This window comes from Siniperca chuatsi, linkage group LG9 (assembly GCF_020085105.1).
Source record: "Siniperca chuatsi isolate FFG_IHB_CAS linkage group LG9, ASM2008510v1, whole genome shotgun sequence".
Taxonomy (NCBI): Eukaryota; Metazoa; Chordata; class Actinopteri; order Centrarchiformes; family Sinipercidae; genus Siniperca; species Siniperca chuatsi.
In genome coordinates this window covers 25,712,924-25,732,764 of record NC_058050.1, presented here as the reverse complement: position 1 = coordinate 25,732,764, position 19,841 = coordinate 25,712,924, and the positions used below count along the sequence as shown (strand labels likewise).

General features: G+C 41.3%; 1 protein-coding gene across 14 annotated transcripts in view; it reads right to left on the bottom strand.

The window, feature by feature from the left end:
• Nucleotides 1-19,841, bottom strand: part of LOC122881231 (vacuolar protein sorting-associated protein 13B-like) — a 332,781-nt gene that overhangs the window by 114,145 nt on the left and 198,795 nt on the right. For 9 of the 14 annotated variants that reach the window (XM_044207131.1, XM_044207136.1, XM_044207126.1 and 6 more), the window contains exons 32-34: nucleotides 9,079-9,282; nucleotides 4,502-4,628; nucleotides 2,852-2,995 (exon numbers count right to left, since the gene is read on the bottom strand). In XM_044207131.1, the coding sequence (XP_044063066.1) occupies nucleotides 2,852-2,995; nucleotides 4,502-4,628; nucleotides 9,079-9,282 (475 nt within the window). Of the gene's footprint in view, nucleotides 1-2,851; nucleotides 2,996-4,501; nucleotides 4,629-8,832; nucleotides 8,953-9,078; nucleotides 9,283-19,841 lie in introns of all 14 variants that reach the window. The other 5 variants (XM_044207125.1, XM_044207121.1, XM_044207122.1 and 2 more) reach the window with 1 other exon arrangement.

Below are 19,841 nucleotides of genomic sequence, written 5' to 3'. Positions count from 1 at the left end.
GTGAGAGCGGAGATACTTTATTGAAGCACAACAACAAAAACAATTCCCCTGCACCAGATGCTTGAGATCCAGGACCTGTTTTTAATTGAATCCTTTGAACAGGTTGTATAAAGGAAGTACAAACAAAACTGTCAAATACTATAAATATCATCATGGAAGTTGGGTTTTAATAAAAAAAAAAGAAAGACAGATACATGCTCCAAATCCAGATTCTGATATTGTGGAAACTGGCAATGGAAATACATCTGCACTTTATGATTATTATTTGTAACCTGTAAGCAGGGGGTGGACAGGCATTTGTTTTATTCTATCCAGTTAGTCTATTCTAACTTCATCAAAAGCCTTTACCTGTTCCAACGAAATACTCCAAACAATGTCAGTGCACATACTACTGATATTATGTGATGGTGGTGTGTCTAATGTGTTAGCAGGGGGTAGACAGGCTGCTGGCAGAGGAGACTGACAGAGAAGAGAAGCAGCACTCAGGAGCTGGGGTCTGAGTATGGAATCACATGATGCTGTAGTAATACACACCACTAGAGGGCTCTGCAGCTTGTAGAATGAGCTTCTGTAAACCGGAACACACCAGACCAAACCATGTCTTAGTCATACTGAACTCCCTTCTGCAGGGTCTGGGCCAAGCAGCCGGACAGATGCGGCCGCCAAAAGACTTACGACACTGAGATACATGGAGGTACAAATAGTTTTACAGAGAGCGTCCAAAAAGTCAAAGCCAGACCACATTTATTAAGAGTAACCTCCATGCTCTGCAGCTGCAGAGAGGTGAAGACACACACTGACTGACCTCAGTGTTAATGATACTGTTACACTCTATAATGGCACTACTATAAAACCGAATGAGTAAAGAACATGGTATAATGCACCTGAAATTAATATGGTATAATAAAAATAAAAAGTGAAACACTGAGAGTTCCCAACAACTGTGACCAAAAAGCGAATATTAAATGAAAGCAGAGGTATTTTCCCAAGCATATATTCTTCATTTCTCAATAGTGGATGGATGATCATTATATTACATCACTCTGGACCTATGGGTCATTTCAATTTCACTTAATCCAGCCGAAGGCAGCAATAACACAGCAGTTAAATGTGAATTACAGAACAAAAAATTGACCGTTCCCATCCCTGACTAAACTGGGAAACATGGCTGGGGAAAAGAACATAACACTTAGCAGCTACTGTCACATTGCCCTTGAGCAATACCCTTAATCCTCAGCTCCTCGGGCTGGAGCTGCCCAGCACAAATGCACAGAAAACTGATATCATAGAGAAAGGTTTTGTGTATGTGTGGAACTGTGTATATGTGAAGCTAGTTGTTGCTAGAAAAGATGCTCAGTTTACATTGCCTTGAGAAATAAAGGTAAAAAAAACTTAAACATTTCTTAAATGGAGTAATGGGGGGTAACCGCATTTTCTAATTTTTAAACTGTTGCCAAAGGACCTCCCAGAAAAGCTGCTGAACTTTCTCATCCTGCCTTGAACCTGGATGAACCCTCTGCAGCCGTTAGCTGCCCCTCAACAGAATCAAGCCATGAATCATTACAAGTCAAGGGTGAGGGCTCCGAGATCACCCAAATCAAAACCAGATGCATAGCAGGCACCTCCTTAAGACTAACTGTATAAATAACTAAATAAATGAATAAATAAAGAAGTCAGGAAGCTTCACACTACGGCTTGTTCTCATTTGCTTTGATAGTGTTGCACTAACAAAAATGACAGACAGATTGACTGTAAGATGTCCATTTTAACATTTTCATTTTATGATGTTGGTTTGCTTTCAGGCAACAGTCTGCTCTATGAATGTACCGTGTATAAAAACAAGGTACTTCTTGTATTGTCTTTATTAGTTACTACAGCACTGTCAAGCCCATCTGTAGTGGTAAGAGAAACAAAGTGTGATCATTGTACTTCAATGCGTTTTTGTATTTACCCTGGGAAGCCACCCACACGCCTTTACAGAAGCCTTTACGTCGTCATCTGACGCACTCACTGCACGTCAGTACACACATCCTCCCGTAAAGAATCTTAAGAGAAGATACCAGTAAAATCACTTTATTTCATCCCATTCCCCCTCCTCTTCTCTCCCCTGTCCCCTTCCCTCCTCTATGGCTCCCATCCTCACCACAGCTGGTAAATATTTTTATATTGTGTTCCATTAGAAAGCTTTATTAAACAGTCAGACGGGGCAAATGGCGCCTGGGAGCTCCCTGTCCTGTAAACAATAGAAAGGGCCCTGAAAGCTGCAGCTGAGCACAGCACAGTAAACTAAGGTCACATTAGAGAACTGCCTTGCTCTGAGTGAGTAAATATTTAAATGTGTTAAATTCACCCAAAACAGTCAGGGGTGATAGTTAGGGGCACTGTATCAGGAAAACGGTCATGATGTGATTTTGAGCGAAATTGGAATAGCCCCATGCAGTGATTTGTAAATGGATGTATGTCAAACTGTGGTACTTCATGAAGATTAACAAGACGTTAATCATCAGCAAGAGAGAGGTGATCTGAGGGCCAAAGTGTGATGTAGGGCCAGGCTTTATTATATTATATAATTATGACAAACTAAAGACTGAAGAAGTGGAAAGACATGCTGAATCGAGAGACAAATGAAATATTAAAACTAGTGCATTTTATCACTAGCCTTTTTTCATCAGAAGTCCTTTGAAGTCCAAATAGAGCCCTTCAAGTCTTATTATACAACCTGTATGTATTGTCTAACATGTATGTGACTTTGTGTGTGAGTATGTACGCATATATACGTATTGGTGAGTGGATGTCATCATTCACGCGGCCATTTGCATTTGTACTTGTATTTGTTGACTGCAGTATGTACCTCAGCACTTTTCTCAGGAGCATCCATCCCGAACATGTTGTCTCTGAGAAGCTGCTGAAGGAGCTGCACCTGGGCAACGCTAAGGTAGAAATCCAGACTGCTGGTCACGTTTACCTCCAGAGAGTGGCCACACACCACCACCTCCTAGAGAGAGAGATCAGGGAGATAGTACAGGGGGGAAATGAAAAGAGGGAGGTGGGTGGAGAGAGCAGGAAAGAGCAGGATTGTTTGTGACCTCATGCACTGCTTCGCTCTCTTAACTTTTATTCTCTTAGTCTATTTACTTTCTATCTCCCCTCTATCTTGCACTGTTTAGCTCAGTTGTTCCCTATCCCCCTCTTCCCTCTGTCCTCTCCAGGGTCCCACCCACAGCCAGCAGTTCAAACCTCAGCCTGGAGGCTACGTCTAACAGGATATCACTCACTAACACTCTGGGACGAACCACACACATGGGCTAGACCTACAGTAACTACACACAATGGAATTTGGCCACCACTTTGTAAACACAATCTATTCTGACCCACTGTTTAAAAACATAAACAGACTGCTAATATTTTATTCAATATCCAATGTAGCATTAATATCACAATTTGTTTTTGTTTTTTCTCATTTAGATGCATAAAACATATTAAGTGTATCATCATTATGATTATCATTGTTAGTAGTTATACAGTAGTAGTAGTAGTAGCAGCAGCAGTAATTTTATCACACAAGGTCATATTATCATAAGGTTATAATAATAGTTACAGAATATGTTACAGGGTGAATGAAAAATTAGACTGTAGATTGTAGATGTAGATCGTAGACTGTAGATTATAATAAATACATTAATGATTAATTAATAAAGACAGCGGTTACATTTGTGGGGTAAACATGCATAAATCTGTTAAAAGCAGATAGAAGTTAGTTGAAAATCAATTTTATTATAGAAATTGTTGTAATTTATCTACACTACGTAGTTCAGTCCTGTTTGTGTTGTTACTGGCTCTGAGTCTCCGTATCTCAGGGAGTTATACAAATCACAGTGTGTGTGTGTGTGTGTGTGTGTCAGTGCAAGCTATGGATTAGCTGTTATGCATTGTCAAGGGGGACGTTAGCATGGACGGACGAGGCATCAAAGAAGCAGGAAATCTCAGAGAGCCGTGCCAGAAAACATCAGCTGTATAAGCAGAAAGGATTGAACTCTGTGGGTCAAAAGCCTCCATTACATGGCGGACTGGCTGAGGGATTCCTAATGAGTAAGTTACTGTATGTTAAGAGGCAAAACGTAAATACTTCTGACATCTCACATAATCAATGTCTATTTTCATATGGACAACGGATTGTGCGAGTAATGGTTACAATCATGGTTATAACAGGTCATGGTCAAAGGGGACAAGATGTCAGTGTAAGTAGTGAACAAACTTCTACAAAGTAGATGAAGAAAAATATGCAACCTCTGACTGACTGAATTTCTTAGAAAATCCTTCTTTAACCAAATCCTTACATCCTCAGGACCTACTGTCATTAATTAGCAGACAAACTTAGATGTTAAAAATACAGATACTAGATAGTCATTTTATGACTTTTACAGTTGTAATTTGATTCTTTACTTTTAAGAGAAAGATATAATGCTGGATTAATCAAAAGCTGTGTTGAGTCAATACTGACTTCTGCCTGTCCGCAGTCAGGGGATAGATTCTTGCTGAAGATGATGGCTGGGGCAGCAGTCACCCGAACAGAAAAGTCAGTCAGGATTGGTGTCAGGATGGCCCGCCGCTCCTGGTGCCTCCTGATACTGAACAGAGATACATACAGGATCAAACTGTTAGCAGACACTTCTTCAGATAGGTTCCCTAACTTGTTATGCTGTTAATATTCTCTCAAAAACTGAAAAAAAAAAATTATGGGATGAATTTGGACATTTGAAGATCATTATTGTAATCAAGGTTCTTCAGTTAGAGATAAATACTTTCAAGCAGGTATACATATATTGTACCTTACAGTAAGTTAATGGATATTATCATTTAAAAAGTATTAATTACTGAATTATATTTTAGTCGAAAGCGTATAGTCCTGGTGTTGAAGTGATTCTAGCATTACACTAAAATACAAACAGCAACCATAAGGGACCACTTATTCACTAAAATCCCCCAACCTTTATTTACTAATAACGTGTTGTGGTTACCAGTTGTAAAATATTTGTAAGACTGTCCCATCTGCCTAGGAATGACAACTTAACACAACACAGTCAAAACCACAAAATGTTCAAAACTGAGCTTTTGTTTTGCCCTTAGCTGACAGCCAGACACACATTTCAAACTTGCTCTGGCTTTTTAAATTCAAACCAGTAGGATGAAGAGCTGAACTCAAAATAAGAGACTTTTTCTCTCACAGGCCGGACTTGTGAAATATTCCTATAAGTGAGCTTTTTTAAATTTCTGGTCTAACACATTTTAGCTGGGAGCTTTAATATGGTTATAGAGACAGAGTGAGACATTATTTGACAAGTCTCAATTGGGAACACCCCTTAATTGTATACACAAGATCAAATAGAGACCTTCTCACACCAACTCTCTCCATTTCACTAATGCTCATTCCCACAATCAAGTCATATTTGTGGGAACATTTGTTAGCAGTAAAACAAATATACAAGTGGGCTTCATAAGGTGGTGTTAATTGCCACATCTGCTGCTATTAAAACAATCAAGCAGTACGGCTTCCAATATTTACAGTTGGCCAGGATTATAAAAGGCCCTGTTTCTAGGTGGCCTAGAGTACAGTACTTAACCAGAACCAATATCATATTCACTTCTGCTACACAAATGTGCATTACCAGTGCCCTTAAGGGATTATTTTCTGACACATTTCTTTGCGTAGAGAGTTTGAGGGAGGCCTAATTCGGAGGTGAAATGATCTGTGAGGCCAATTGGTGTTGCCTAATCTCCCCTCAGACAGAGATTGAAACAATGAGTGTCTCGTTGCAGGGGACAGGTGCTATCATTCACCAGCAAGGCTAGGAGGCGTGAGGCTCGGTTTACCAGTAATATGGGGTCCTCTGACTAGGCCGGAGAACTCTGTGTGTCTGTGTGTGTGTGTGTGTGTGTGTGTGTGTGTGTGTGTGTACACCTTTGAATGGGTGTGGTGCAAAGCACAAAAGATGGAAAGAATGACTTTGTTTTCATACAAAGCTACACAGTGTGAACAGTAAGTGGAGATATCCATGGCACAGACAAAAAAAGAGAGGCCTGCACTGTGTGGCTGACAGGAGGGGAGAAGGAGAGAGTTCACAGCTCCATGACACAGGGTCTTTCCTAGCCGGCAACTACACACTGTGACGAGGACAGATCCTGTCAGTGGATCCATGATGCTGGAATTTCCTCACAAAACCTCAGGAAGCCAACTGAGGCCACTGCAGATCCGCAACTACTGGAATTGAACCCAATAAACTGCAGAGTGAACATGCCACAAGTCCAAAGCTGGAGAGAGAAAGGGTGGGGAGGGGGATCGATGTAGGGAATGAGGGAAAGGTGTGAACTTTGGAAGTGGTGTGTGTCAAAACTTGTTACAACCGAGGTGGTGTATTTCTGCGGGTGATTGCAGAAGACAAGTAAAGCTGTGAACTTGACTCCCCTTTCCTCAGTGTGTTGGAACATTCTAAATCACTTGTTCAGTTATGTCTTGACTGTGGTGGTGGCTGAGGCTGGGGTATACAGTGCAGCACACAAGCAGTATAGCAAAGCCCATTTTCCACCAGAACCTCTGGTGCTGTTTCCTGCCATGGCAAGGAGAAAGGGGAACGAGGAGGCAACCACAGCCACCTTGAATGATTTGTTTGGAAGCTAAAACAAAGTGAGAGTTAGGGTGAAATTCAAAAACCTCAACAACAACAACTGTGTGCTTCTCAGCATGAGCACACAAAAGCATACTTACTTACTGGTGTGAATCTTAATTATTAAGGATATGAAAATTAGAGCAAATAAAGCTAAAACCTGATGATTATTAGATGACACTCTGCATAGGCAACAAGTTGCTGTCAAACTAAAGTGACCTTCATTATAGTATCATACTGTGTGTCAATCCTTTGAGTAAAAGAATAACTGTTAAGCTACATGTTAGGTCATCCTGTGATCAAGTTCTGAATAGAAATCCAGACATGCAGCTATAGTACGTCTAAAAAAAGTTGAGTCTACTCAAAAGGCATTCAGCATCTTCTGGAGCCCAAAGTGTGAGCCCAAAATCTCACCTCATTGCCCTGTCAGACAATCTGGCCTTGGCACTGGGCCCAAGCAGCCCTGTTTTCATCGACAGAAAGACAAATTGAGAGTAAAAAAGAAAAAATGTGGATTGAGCCTCAATAGCCTTTGCTCATAAGAGCTCGTCAGACTCAGTAATGAGAGTGTAAGACTCTAACGGAGGTCCAAGTCCGCTACTTAAAAGGACTGTTTTACAACAGACCCTGGCTGCCACGGTTAAAGGAGGTCAAGACAAAGGAGGATTTTGGGATAGATGGTCAAAACTACTGGGGAGACAGAGGGAGAGTAAAAAGAAATCAGGGGGGTCTAGTAGTTAGAGATATCATCCCATAGGTCCACTCCTTTGTCTTGTTGAAATGTCAAAAACTAAAGCTCAACTTGCTTGCTCATTCTGAGTCAATCTGGCTGAAAACATCATCTAAATGACTGAAATGAAATATGTATAATAGGATTTAAGAATTTCTATTTTTTAACTGACCAAAAAAGGAGTGGAGAAAGCATTGTTTTTTTTCTATTAAAATATGTATTTTCTATTTAAATATGAGTTGACTTCAAATATGAAATAAACACTTTGCAATAAAGTGAACATATAACAAAACACAAGAATAACTTCAAATAACCAAACTTGTTTAAAATGACTGCTGATTGCTTTTGCCATAATTTTATACTGATGCTTGGTCCATATCTTACATAAGTTTAAAGCTTATTTTAAAAGTTGTCGTCGGTACCTCAGCTTTAACTTGACATTAGCCTAATTCGGCCTAAAAAAGATGTATTGGCTCAATCTGAAAGAGGTAAATCAACAAGTATTATTTGGGCATTTTTACTTTAATTAGATAGCTTACAGAAGGGCTGACAGGAAATGAGAGAAGAGAGCGGGGGTGACATGCAACAAACTGGTTGTTACAACAAAGGGTCTTACGGCAGGTCTAAGAGCTGAGGGCTCAGCATCAGTGTCACCAGCAGCAGCAGCAGTCTGGGTTTTGCTGGCAGGGCTCCAAACACTATCAGACTGTGTGTGTGTGTGTGTGTGTGTAAGACATACAGTAAAAAAAATATCAGTGTTCATGATGAGTATGTATGATTATTTGTGTGTGTGTGTGTGTGTGCGCATTAGGGAGTGTGCTTGAGTGTGTCTGCGTTTGTGTGTGAAAGGTGTGTGTATCACAGCCAGCCTCACTCTATGCTCTGATGACCCGAGTCAGTCTCAATCAGGCCTGTGTTGATTCTGCGCTGGATTCTTCCATGAGGCTTATTTTTAGTTGACAGGGAACAAATCTGGACTCGTTGCCTGTGATTCTGTGATTTTTGGGCCTGTTCCCTCTCAAAACATGAGTGGAAAAAAAGGATGCAGGGCCAAACAGGCTGTTACACTCGTGCTTGTTTTAGCTCCCGAGTCTATAAAAAAATGACAGGGTTTGTAATTATGACTGTGCATGGAGAGGCTCCATGATAGGGAGCTAACTCAATAACTACATGCTGCTCCCACATCAAGACTGATGAGATAAATTTTGGGACATTCACAGCAGATCACACACACAGCACCTGACTAGGGGTGTAACGATGTAATCTAGCAGCAATGTGAATTATACTTGCTGTAGTCATTGTAAAAAAACAGTATGGCTATTTTATGTGTTTTTAATAATTAAGTGGCAAAGAGGCTTAAGCTTAGTATATCAGGCTTTGGCTATACAGATAATATGTATTACTAATAAAGAATTATTGTTGGGCGCCTTGGCAGCTCACCTTGTAGAGCGTGCACCACGTATCAAGGCTGCATTGTTACCGCAGCGGCCCGGGTTCGAGTCCGGCCCAGGCCCTTTGCTGCATGTCATCCCCTCTGTCTCACCTGCCTTTCCTGTCTCTCTTGCGATGGAAGTAGTTATCAATGATTCCACCAGATTTTACAGACAACAGAACATTTGAATGAATTAATCATACAGCATCATTTGTCCCTTAATCTTTCATGCAAATTCTGAAGTGTCTCCTGACCTGCTGGCCATGTTCCACTCCAGGGCCGGGTTCTGGGAGCTTCTCTCACTCTCCGCTGACACACCTCCTTTGATCCCCTCCTTCTCTGGCTTGAGTTGCTCCCACTGAGCCGTTCCAATGTTGATGGACTGGAGGTCTACCTGATACTGACGGTCCTCCACCTCTGAACCCGGGTCACGCAGGATGCCAAGGTTCAAAGCACGTCTAGAGGGAAGAGAGGGAAAAGGCTATTTTGTTGAGTCACTTTACCAATCATGTAGTGTCCTAATAATTCTAGGAAGCCCAGGCTAGTAGACTTAGATCTTTGACAAAGTGTATCAGGCTGACAACATAATGCACAAGTCACATTCAACAAGCAGGTGTAATGTATAAACCCTGAATAGCTTTTATTTATTGTTGTCAACATTGGGTCAGGTACTTGTCCAGGTAGTCTGTTATACTCGACCAGTAGAACCCTAACCACGTCTTTCTTCCCTCTGCCTACTCCTACTCAGTGGTTTAGTAGCACAAGTTTCTTATAGGATGATTTATGACTTAATCAAAGCCTCTGGTACTTGTCAGGCCTCAGATAAATAACCCCACAGGCCTCAGGTGAAATCATTAGCCTTTTATAAAGTTCTGATTTATGCCAGCTTATCATTGGCAGTGAACACTGCTTAAATCCCTGGCTGGACGGTACAGTAGTCTGGAGACTGGGGCTCTTACTGCCTCTCTCTTTCTATTTTTGTCTCCAGAAACACAGGACTTCTACAGTATACACAAACTGTAATATGGTAGAAGAGATGTAGAGATATGTCATGAGTGGGCAGCACTGTCTCTGTAGTTAAACTGCTACAGTCAAGTGAGCAAACACTGTCCCATCAGTGCCAAGAAAAAGTGATGTCATCTATTTTGCCTTTGAGAGACAAGATCCTGACGAATTCACGAGGCAAAAGGAATAATCAAAATTCAACATCTGCATATGACATCAGGGCTTTCGGTTCGTTATGATATGTTTATTTGTGCTGGTGAATTCAAATGAGAGCTTAAATGGTATAAATAAGGGCTTAAAATGGCTACAGATGTAGCGGCAGCATGAGTAGTTTTATTTGTTTCGGCAACGTCAATGGCAATTTTCATATAGCGTTTCCCTCCCTTAGCCACACTGGAAAGGCCTCTACCAGAGCGTGATGTTATGACAATAAGCACCAAGTACAAAAACAATGGCAATGGGAGATCAGAGGTGTATAACTGGATTTAGCTGGATTTGTTGACATACAAACAAGTGAAACAGATCCTTAATCAACATTTGGAACCACATTTATCAACAGAGTATAATATAAATCAAACCAAGAGCCCTGTAAGATTTGGGTGGGATGTGTCAGTCTAGATTCATTAGGGCTTTTGTAACAGTACCTCCATCACCCTCCCCAGCCCCAAACTGTATTTTTCACATTAAACAAACCACTGTTACCTCATATGCTTTCCAAATTATCTTTTAACCTCAGCTTATTTAGGAGACTCTCTTACTCATAATCAACATTACATGGGAGTCTGCAGCCAAGTCTCTGCATTGCTGAGCTGCAGGGTCATCTCCAGTGACATAAATAAATATGATAAACATTTGTCTTGGTCATGCAGCCAGTGGAAACCGGTGTGATTTAATATCAAAAGACATATTTCAGCCAATCGCAGGAAACGAGAGAGCTTCATTTCTGACAAATGAGGAGGGGAGGAATTTTGGAAGTTCCCCTTGGGGTGCAATAATAATTAAAGCCAGATTTTCTTGTTGTACATGTGGGGGGAAAACACTGGAGGTTTGACATATTTGATTGGTCATGTGAAGACCACACTGCTTGGCCAAGAGGAATCAGAGAATGCCTTGGGAAAGCAAGGCACTCACTCTGCCCACCATATACACGGACGAACTAAAAACATACAGAGCGAGGCAGGTGGAACACACCCTTCTGCTGGGTCTCACATGCCATTATCAGACATCTGCCTGCCACTACCATGTGGAAAATATGGAACAAAATGAAAATAACAAGTCATAAATGACATGCTTTTGCAGATGAGGAAGGCAGGGAGGGAGGGAAGGGAGAGCGGGAGAGAAATTTTTCTCAAACACAAGTACTTAGTTTTGCCCTTGTTCCTGAGCCAACCTTATTTTAATTGCAGGAAAAGACCACAGAAACATTATTTTTTACGACAAAATTCTGCTATTTATAAAAACGGATCAAAAGCTCTGCAGTAAGAACGCTCGGTTTCATGGCATTCATGGCTATTATTTTAAAAAACATTTCTCCCTCTTCTGACACAATTTAAACCCAATTTGAGTCTGAAAAGCCACTGGGCCGATTTCGCATCAGAGCTGAAATATGAGGGCTTCTATCCAACATTATTATGGCTCAAAGTCAAAGCCTCCATCCAATTCAAGCCCTCCAGTGGGAAACAGCAGACAAAATAGTTAAGGCATGGCAGTGTTATGTATCTAGAATGCAGGACTTGGAAAGAGCGATTTACTGGTACTTCATCACAGAGAAAAAAAATGATGTTCCAAATTCCTTTGAACAGAAGATACGCAGACAAATTTACAAATGGGCAATTAATTGCAAGTTATGTTCCTCTGTTTAGCATTCTTTGGGTCTATGCATGTGCTGGGCAGAGCATCAATCATGATTTGTGTTATTAAGTAGACGTGTGGGAGGACTGAGTGCTTAACATGTAGCAGATTTGGGATTGTGTGCTGAAATGGTAATAGGATTCAAGGAGGAACCTTCTGGGCACATGCATAACACACCAGTTAACACACACATTAGCTAATGCACATGTACATGCTGATAAACAGCAAATGAGCTCATGCAGACACACACTGCTGCTGCATGCCATGGAGGCATGAGGTGTAACCAGTAAAGGATTGACTTTGCTGCCACACACAACTTTGAAATAGCATCCAGACTTGGAATATAGAACTTGCACGATAGGAGAGAATGAATTGTAAGAAAAATAAGTGAAGAGTGAAATACATTTAAAGAGTGTTACACGGACACAGAATCATGTTGAACAGAGCCAATGGGTGAATAAGTGAGAGCCTGATTACTATGCTATGGTTTTGAAGGCTAACCGTGGTTCAAGGTTGTAAAACAAACCACAGTGGGATTTGGTTGAGGCTCAGGGCCCGATGGTAGGAGTGTGGGAGCAGTGGGCTGTGTTAAAGCCTCTTGCCGAAGGTATCCTGTGGGGCAGGGTGTATCATGGCCCTTGGCTTTAAATGGCCTCCCACCTTCCTCTCTCAAGCTCCATCCATCCCCCCCATCCCCATCCCCTGCCCCAGGCCAGTGGAGCAGGAAGCACCAGGGTAATACCAAGCGCTGCTGGCTTCTGGATCTCGTCACTCTGAAACCCGCAACCTGAACCCACAACCCCAGACCTGTTTTTCACTCCATTTCCCCAACAATCACATGCAATCCATGTCTGCTTACACGTTCAACAGAGGCAGGAGTGTATGGAAGTGTGTGTGTGCATATGCCTGTAAGTGTGTTTTTAAGAGAGATGGGGCCCTCTTGCTTCTGCTCTCCTGGTAGAACATACATACTGAGTAGAAATTTCATTGAGATCTCAGGCTTAACTCAGCCAAGTCAAGCTAAATTAGGTTTGTACACTGATGTGCTATAATTCATGAGTGTTCCGTGCTCTTTGTTTTGAGCAGACCCCAACTACTGTGTATCTGAACTGAAAGAGCACATGCTACGTGAAGCACTAACGGCGCATGTCTTGCTGTGTCTTTTAATTTTGTGGTGGGGTCTCCACTTGGTTCAAATGCAAAAGTAACATCCAAAAGGCAAAGAGTTTTTGTGAGACCAGCATAAATAGTATCACTCATCCATAAATTCTAAAAAAGAAAGTGTTCAATTAAGGTTTTGATATTCTTTCTCTGTCGCTCCAAATGTTATTAGCCGAACACCATTAGCACCCAGCAGCTCCTCCACGGTATTCTATTGTGTAGAAGCCAAAGCTGCACAGTGGCTTCTCAATCTGCTTGCTATGACTCCCAGTGGCTTAAAGCGGAGTCCCACTGGGCCTGTGTGTGTGCCGAGGGGGAATTCATAAGCATTATGATTCATGAAACTTGCAATTACTTAGTAAGTTAAGCACCCCTGCCTACGGTGGTCCGCTCTGAATTGCCAGAAATTCTGCAAGTTCTGAGCTGTGGATTTATGACCCCAGTCAAGTCCAATTGCTGTTAATTTGCATCTACCAATTATGGTAATTAAGGCTCTGAATTAGAACGCTGAGCAGCCCTCGGAGTGAGAGGGGAAAATGATGTCGTGGAACATGGCGAGTCAGCAGAATATAAGACCCAGTCACTCAGGGATTTTTTATACCGCTGCTACTAAAATGATTTTTGATGACTGGAGCTTTTTCAACAGGAGTCAAACACAGTCACAAAAACAACAAAATATCCAAGACAACAAAGCTGCAACAATGCTCCAAATTTGTCACACTTGGCAATAACAAAGTACTTACTTGTGGGTGTTTTAAGCCAAATACAACAATTCCAATCTATAGCTGTTTTTTTCTCACTGGCACAATTTGCAATAAACATAAATTGCCGCTTTCCTGCATTGTGTCTTGGCTTTGATGTACTGACGAATTCCCATGACAAAAACTCAATAATCTATTCTTCCAACAGCATTACTCATCTCCACTGCTGCTCCCAACAGAAGCCTGTTATTCATTAGGCTGATTGCACTTTAAAGACACTCATACTCGACCAATTATATCATATTTACACAAGATCTTAGGGGGAAACTATTACTTCTATATACAATACAAGCATGGCTTAGCTCGAGCTCATACTACCGTCGTGACAATGGTACATGATAGTAAGGAGTTGAGAAGAAGCGCTACAGAAGAAGGCCCACTGTTTACAATGACATGGTGTATGACAAAAGTCAGGATTTGCACTTTGATTTCAACTTATCTTAATTACAGGAGTCATTTATCTCCCATGCATTTTACATGTCAGAGAAGTTATATTGTTATAAACACAGTTGGTATTAGGCGTGTTGCTTTGAAGACACTGGCTAACATGTGCTCACCATGATCTGTTGTCAGTCTGGCCGGTGAAATTTATAGGATCATCATGCACTAATTCAAAATCTGCTTCTTGCATCAGAGCTCCATGTTGCAAAGAAACCATGAGTGAAGACTGAGCAGATATTTCATTTGGCTTCGGAGGATGTGTATTTTGTAGAATTCACACGTGTGACTATACAAATTAAACTGCTAATCTTTCATCATACTCCATGATTCACTGTACACTAAAAACATACAATTTGCTACAATCACATAGTGGACATTTACTCATTTCTTAACACATTAAAACAAGAAAGTATTTTTAAAGCTGTATAATATCACATATCCTTGGCTGTACATCAGTCAGAATGTTGACGCAACTCCAAACTTACATTTCAGTCTGAAGTACTCTGCAGTTTGTCCCTGCTAATAGCATTGCAAGGGCCATTTATTGAAATGCACAGATGTTGTCCTCATCTCCACTGCTTCTGTGTATACACACACACACGCACACACACACTTTGCCTGGTCTGTTTAGCCTTAACTGCGCTCTTCTCGTGCTTCTGCTTGCATGTAGCTCTAAGCACGGAACATTCCTGGGTAACAGGGACAGTAATTCACTGGCTTTTTTAAGGGCACTGACTTCTCACTGGATTCCTTCATACAGTAGGTACATCTGCAATGGATCTACTGAAAAAGGCACCTAGGATCCTCATTTGTGAACAACTGAAGTAGTGACTGCTGCTGAAAATGGCTGATAGGTTTGTGTGTGCATCTGTGTGCACGCATCATTCCTTCTTAGAGCTTCCTTAACAATATATGCAATTGAAGTTGCTGCTGAGAATTACTACGAGTCATTTGTGTGTGTGTGTGTGTGTGTGTGTGTGTGTGTGTGTGTGTGTGTGTGTATGCAGGACAAAGCTACCATTTTTCCCATAAAATTGAGTGGGCCAGTGCTTGTGAAATCACTTCCTCTGTTAGCAGTAACAGATTTGATGCTTCCTCCCTGCTCTGAAAATGGATATAATGCTGCTTTTATAAAACATGTCAGGCAGAGTTTTAGCAGTGGGTCCCTGATGCAGAGGTGTGAACGGAATGCCTCGCTGACTTCCTCAGACCTCAGATTGAAACCAGATTTGTGTCCCCACCAAGCAATTTCACAATGATGTAATCCCACCGCCATTTTAATTTGAGAGGTCTTATCTTTAATTAATCGCTAAACACATGCGTGGAATAGATTATTCATAACTGGCTGCAGTAGGGAACATGGCAGGAGTAGCCAAGGATCTGGCTTGCCCTCATATGCAGTCATTTTCATCAAGCTAAAGTAGAACAGGCACATACCTCAATGCTACTTTTACACTAATTAAAGGAAAATGATCCTTTTGCTGGAGGAAGATTCCAGATCCAGATCTGTCCCTGGTCTCTGGCAAGGAACTCAGCGTGTTCACTGGTCTGATTGACAAAGCCTGAAATGAATCAAACCTCTTTTGAAACATAAAGGAGTCAGAATCACCCAGGACCAAAACAATTTATTCCAGCTGATGCAGTTTCAAGTAGATTGACGATAATTGATGATACAGCGAGAGCAATACTTGTACAGCTGCACTTCACATGTTGTATCAGACATGCTGTCCAGATTGCCAGAAAATACATGGAGCAGTGGTGTATCATTCCCAAATCTTGTAACTTATAACTGTTGAGTAGAAATACTCTGGAGTCTTCAAGACCATAACTACACACTATCAGGACAAACAGGCACTGAAGCACACGTAAACACAAAAAAATCTATGGCAAAGCTGGAAATGCATTATGCATTAAAACACAACACTCACATGCACAGGCATATGCAATATACATTCACTCTATGATATGAGTCTCAAACCAAGATGGTTACAGTTTTCAGAGCATTCCTTGTGATTTACTCCTGCACATAAATTGTTCAATTCATGCTCCGGCAAGGAGGGTGTTTTATGGAGCTGTAAAATTAGGCCCACTTTATGGATCCAACAGCATGAACCACTACTGTTTTTTCCACTTGATATTGATTAAGCGGTTCAGTATTGCCAAGCTGGTTCACATTAGTGTACACAAAGGCGCGTTGTGTGTATTTTTGAAGATGCTCATTTTTATCTGTGAAAATGAGGGTCTTTGGCAGAGCACTTTGAAGTTGATTACACATTGTTTACTGCAATTATTGAATTCTGACAAATGTTTAAAACAACGAGATTACATATCAAGGCCTTATCCTTCTTCGGATAAAGAATGAAAATGTTCCTAAACAAAGTCAGGGAAATGATGGCCATATTTGATTAGGTTAACGTATGCTACAGGTTTAGCAGACAGGCTGAACAAACATGTAATCGGATAGCTAAAACAGTAGGTCCTTCTCGTTGACGTTTGCCTTGACCTTAAACAACATTTTGTTCTAATTCAAATTTCCTTCCAGCAAACAAAAGGCAGAATGAAACAAAATACAAAGACTTGCTGCTGGAAGCTCCCACATAATGGAATTAAAAACTTATGTCTAAATCACAAGCTTTGAGGAGAGACAGGTCGGACTTTGAGAATATGAGAGCAGCTTACAAGTTCCTGGTGCAGCCCAAGACTAGAGGACTACAACCACTTTCTCATGAGATAGTGTCCAAATACTTTTATGTCAGCAAGGAAAAACAGCATAAAATAATTACAATAATCTGGGGCACACATGCTTCCTACACCAGCTAATTCTTCCTCCTTTGTAAATGACTGCAGAGCCAGTGTTTATAATTCTGAAGCGGATCTCGCATTCATCCAAACCACTGAGTGTATTTATACAAAGTGACATTTCTGTATGGGAGATTTCCCCCTTTCTCCCCTCTAACTGAAGAAATAACATGGGGGGAGTGAACTCCCGTGCTTACCTAATTCCACTAGTGATGCTGTTGATTTGGGGAGGGAGAGGGAGGGAAGAGTGGAGAAAAGGTACAGAAACGGGATGGGAGAGGGACTGAAAGAAAGGACTGCAACTACATTTAAAATCAACAAGAAAGAAAATGTAGCACAAAGGCAGTAGAAGTAAAGGAGGGAGGTTAATAGACTGAGATGAATGTAACTTAGCTCCTGAAAATGTAAACTGAAGATAAATGATTTAAGTAGAAAGTTGGGCCAAACAATTGCCTAATGAAGTGATACAAAAAACAGCTTAAAGCTCTATAGGCCTTTTTCATGGCAGACATTTTGACTTAGTAGGAAAAGCACAGGTGTTCGAGTAAGCCATGACAGTGTGACAGTGAGCCATTATTAATTATTTACACCTGTTATTTTCTACTGCTATTTATTTAATTATTTACTATTTAATATTTCTATTATTCTACTGTGACATGTCAAAATGCCTTCCCTGAAAACGGTCTATCTGACTAATTTTCTCCTTACTCGTTGATATTTGATCGATATGGGGCTGCCACTCTAGCACATCCTGCATGATTAAAAAGAAAAATCTACTACAGAGATGCAAGTAAACCCTACAGAGTGTTCTAATCCATCCACTTAAAAGGATCAGGAAACATGTCAACACAAATCACTATCCATAATAGCTGTGACTGTTATGTTCTCTGGCTGATTTCTGTTGTGTCAAGCAGTGTCATCTAGTATATTTGCATGTCATCACACCAATCCCACAGTTTAATTTGAAAGTCAAATGATCCAACTTCTGTGGGTTAAATGAGGTCAAAGTTCTCCTCACTGTATCCTGTCTCCTGTATGGAAATATAGTGTGAAAGAGATATAGGAGAAAGAAACTGGCTGAAGAGATTAGGAATAATAATGATAATGGTAAGAGATTTGGTGTAATTGGAACGCCCTCAACAGGTTGCTGAAATGGCTACATCTCAGAGACCTACAGGAGGTGAGAGTTAGAATAAAGGCTGCATTCAATCAGCTTCATCTGGAGCCTGTCATACTGAACATGTGCAATGACAGTGTTCTCTAAGAATCAGCCTGAGCCTTGTTGTTTCTGTGTTTGCTGGCATTGCACCTTGATCCAATAAGGAGGAAAAACCATGCAGAATGTGAGAACCACAAAAGGGAGAGAGAAGCTAAGGGAGATGGAAGTCATGGAAAGTGACAGAGAAGAGGAAAACTGATGTGTGAGACACTGAATGAATAGAAATACTGAATTGTTGTCATTAAGGAACAGTGCATAAAACATAAAAACATTCAATGAGAGATAATGATAGAGAAATTAAAAGAGGCGTGTTCCTGTGGAAGACAACCTCCATAAATAGTTTCCTGCTGCAACACCTCACCTGTGCTCCTTGCTTTCCGTTCTCTCTTTTGTTGTAGCTTGCTTATACATCATCTTCACATTACTTCTGCAATCATTTTCTACTCTTTTAGTATCCTCCTTCACCTTGTTCTCCCTCTCCTAAATTCTTATTCTTTTTTCTCCCCTCTCCTCTCTTGCCAGTCAGTGTTTTGGTACAGTGACTCCAGAACAGTGGGGAGGAAGTGGCCCCTGCAGGCCAGGCTCCTGACAAACCACAACTCTAAACAGGCAGTACTGTGAAAATATGGCATTCAAACAACACAATGCCAAAACTTCTGACCACCATGCCGCCATCCAAACAGCTGCAGGCACTGAGAACCTTTAATGGGAAAAAACAAAGAGAAACAAAAGGATAGAAAAAAGGGACAAAATAATAAAAGAAGTAGCAGGAGGGGAATTAAAAATCAAAAACATGCAAAACAGAGCTTCAGTCACGTCTGTGTTGAGCTGGAGACCGAACTGGGCCTTGTTTTTATTAGAAGGAACTGAGAGATGAGAAAGACATGACGCTAACACGTCAGCCCTCTGTGCCTCTGTGGAATGGAGTTTCTACCCCCTGTAGAAGTCTTAAAAGCACATTGAACAGAAAAGCATGTAGTGAAGCAAGAGGCTAGAGGGTGAGATTGAGAAATTGAGTAAAGGATGCTGTAGGAAGGAAGAAAGGAAGGAAGGAAGGAAGGAAGGGGGAGAACAAGGGACTGAGTAGTGCTTCTGTTGAGTAGAAAATCTCTACAGAGAACAGTCCAGGTGTAAAGAATTAGAGGAGATGGCACATCAAACGGGGTTGTGCTCGGCCTCTTTCCTGTAGCCCTGGTGGCAGGAAATGCTCTACAGCATCCTGTGAGCTGACCAGAGAGAAAAACGAGACGGAGCAACGAGGAGACCAAATAGAGTGGGAGGTGAAGAACAGAAGAGGGCACATGTAGAAAATGTTCAACAACATCCTGCAGAGAAGAGGGAGATTAGGGGACGGACAGGGGGGATAAGGACATGGGGAGAAACAGGATTAGGGGGAGAACAGAGGAAATTCTGCAAAACACGGGAGGGAGAACAGGGCAGAGAAGAAGGGAGAGAGTAAGGGGAAGGGGAAGAAGCCAAGAGAAGGTAGGAAAACCTCTACAACATCCCGTGAGATGACTTAGCACTAATGGGCTGGGTGGAGGGGAATAGGAGAGATGGATTTTAGGATAAATGAAGACTGAACCATGTACAGAAAGGGAAGTAATACAAAGTAAGTTTAACCCAATTAAGGTTGGGTGGAGAGGAGGAAGAATGGCAGAACATAGTGTTTGGAAGGGTTTAATGATGCACGGCAGAAAATGCTACAAGGGGAAAAAATACATAATCTATTCTCCAAGTGAACACTTTGCATATATCAGCTCACTTCCATCAGTATCTC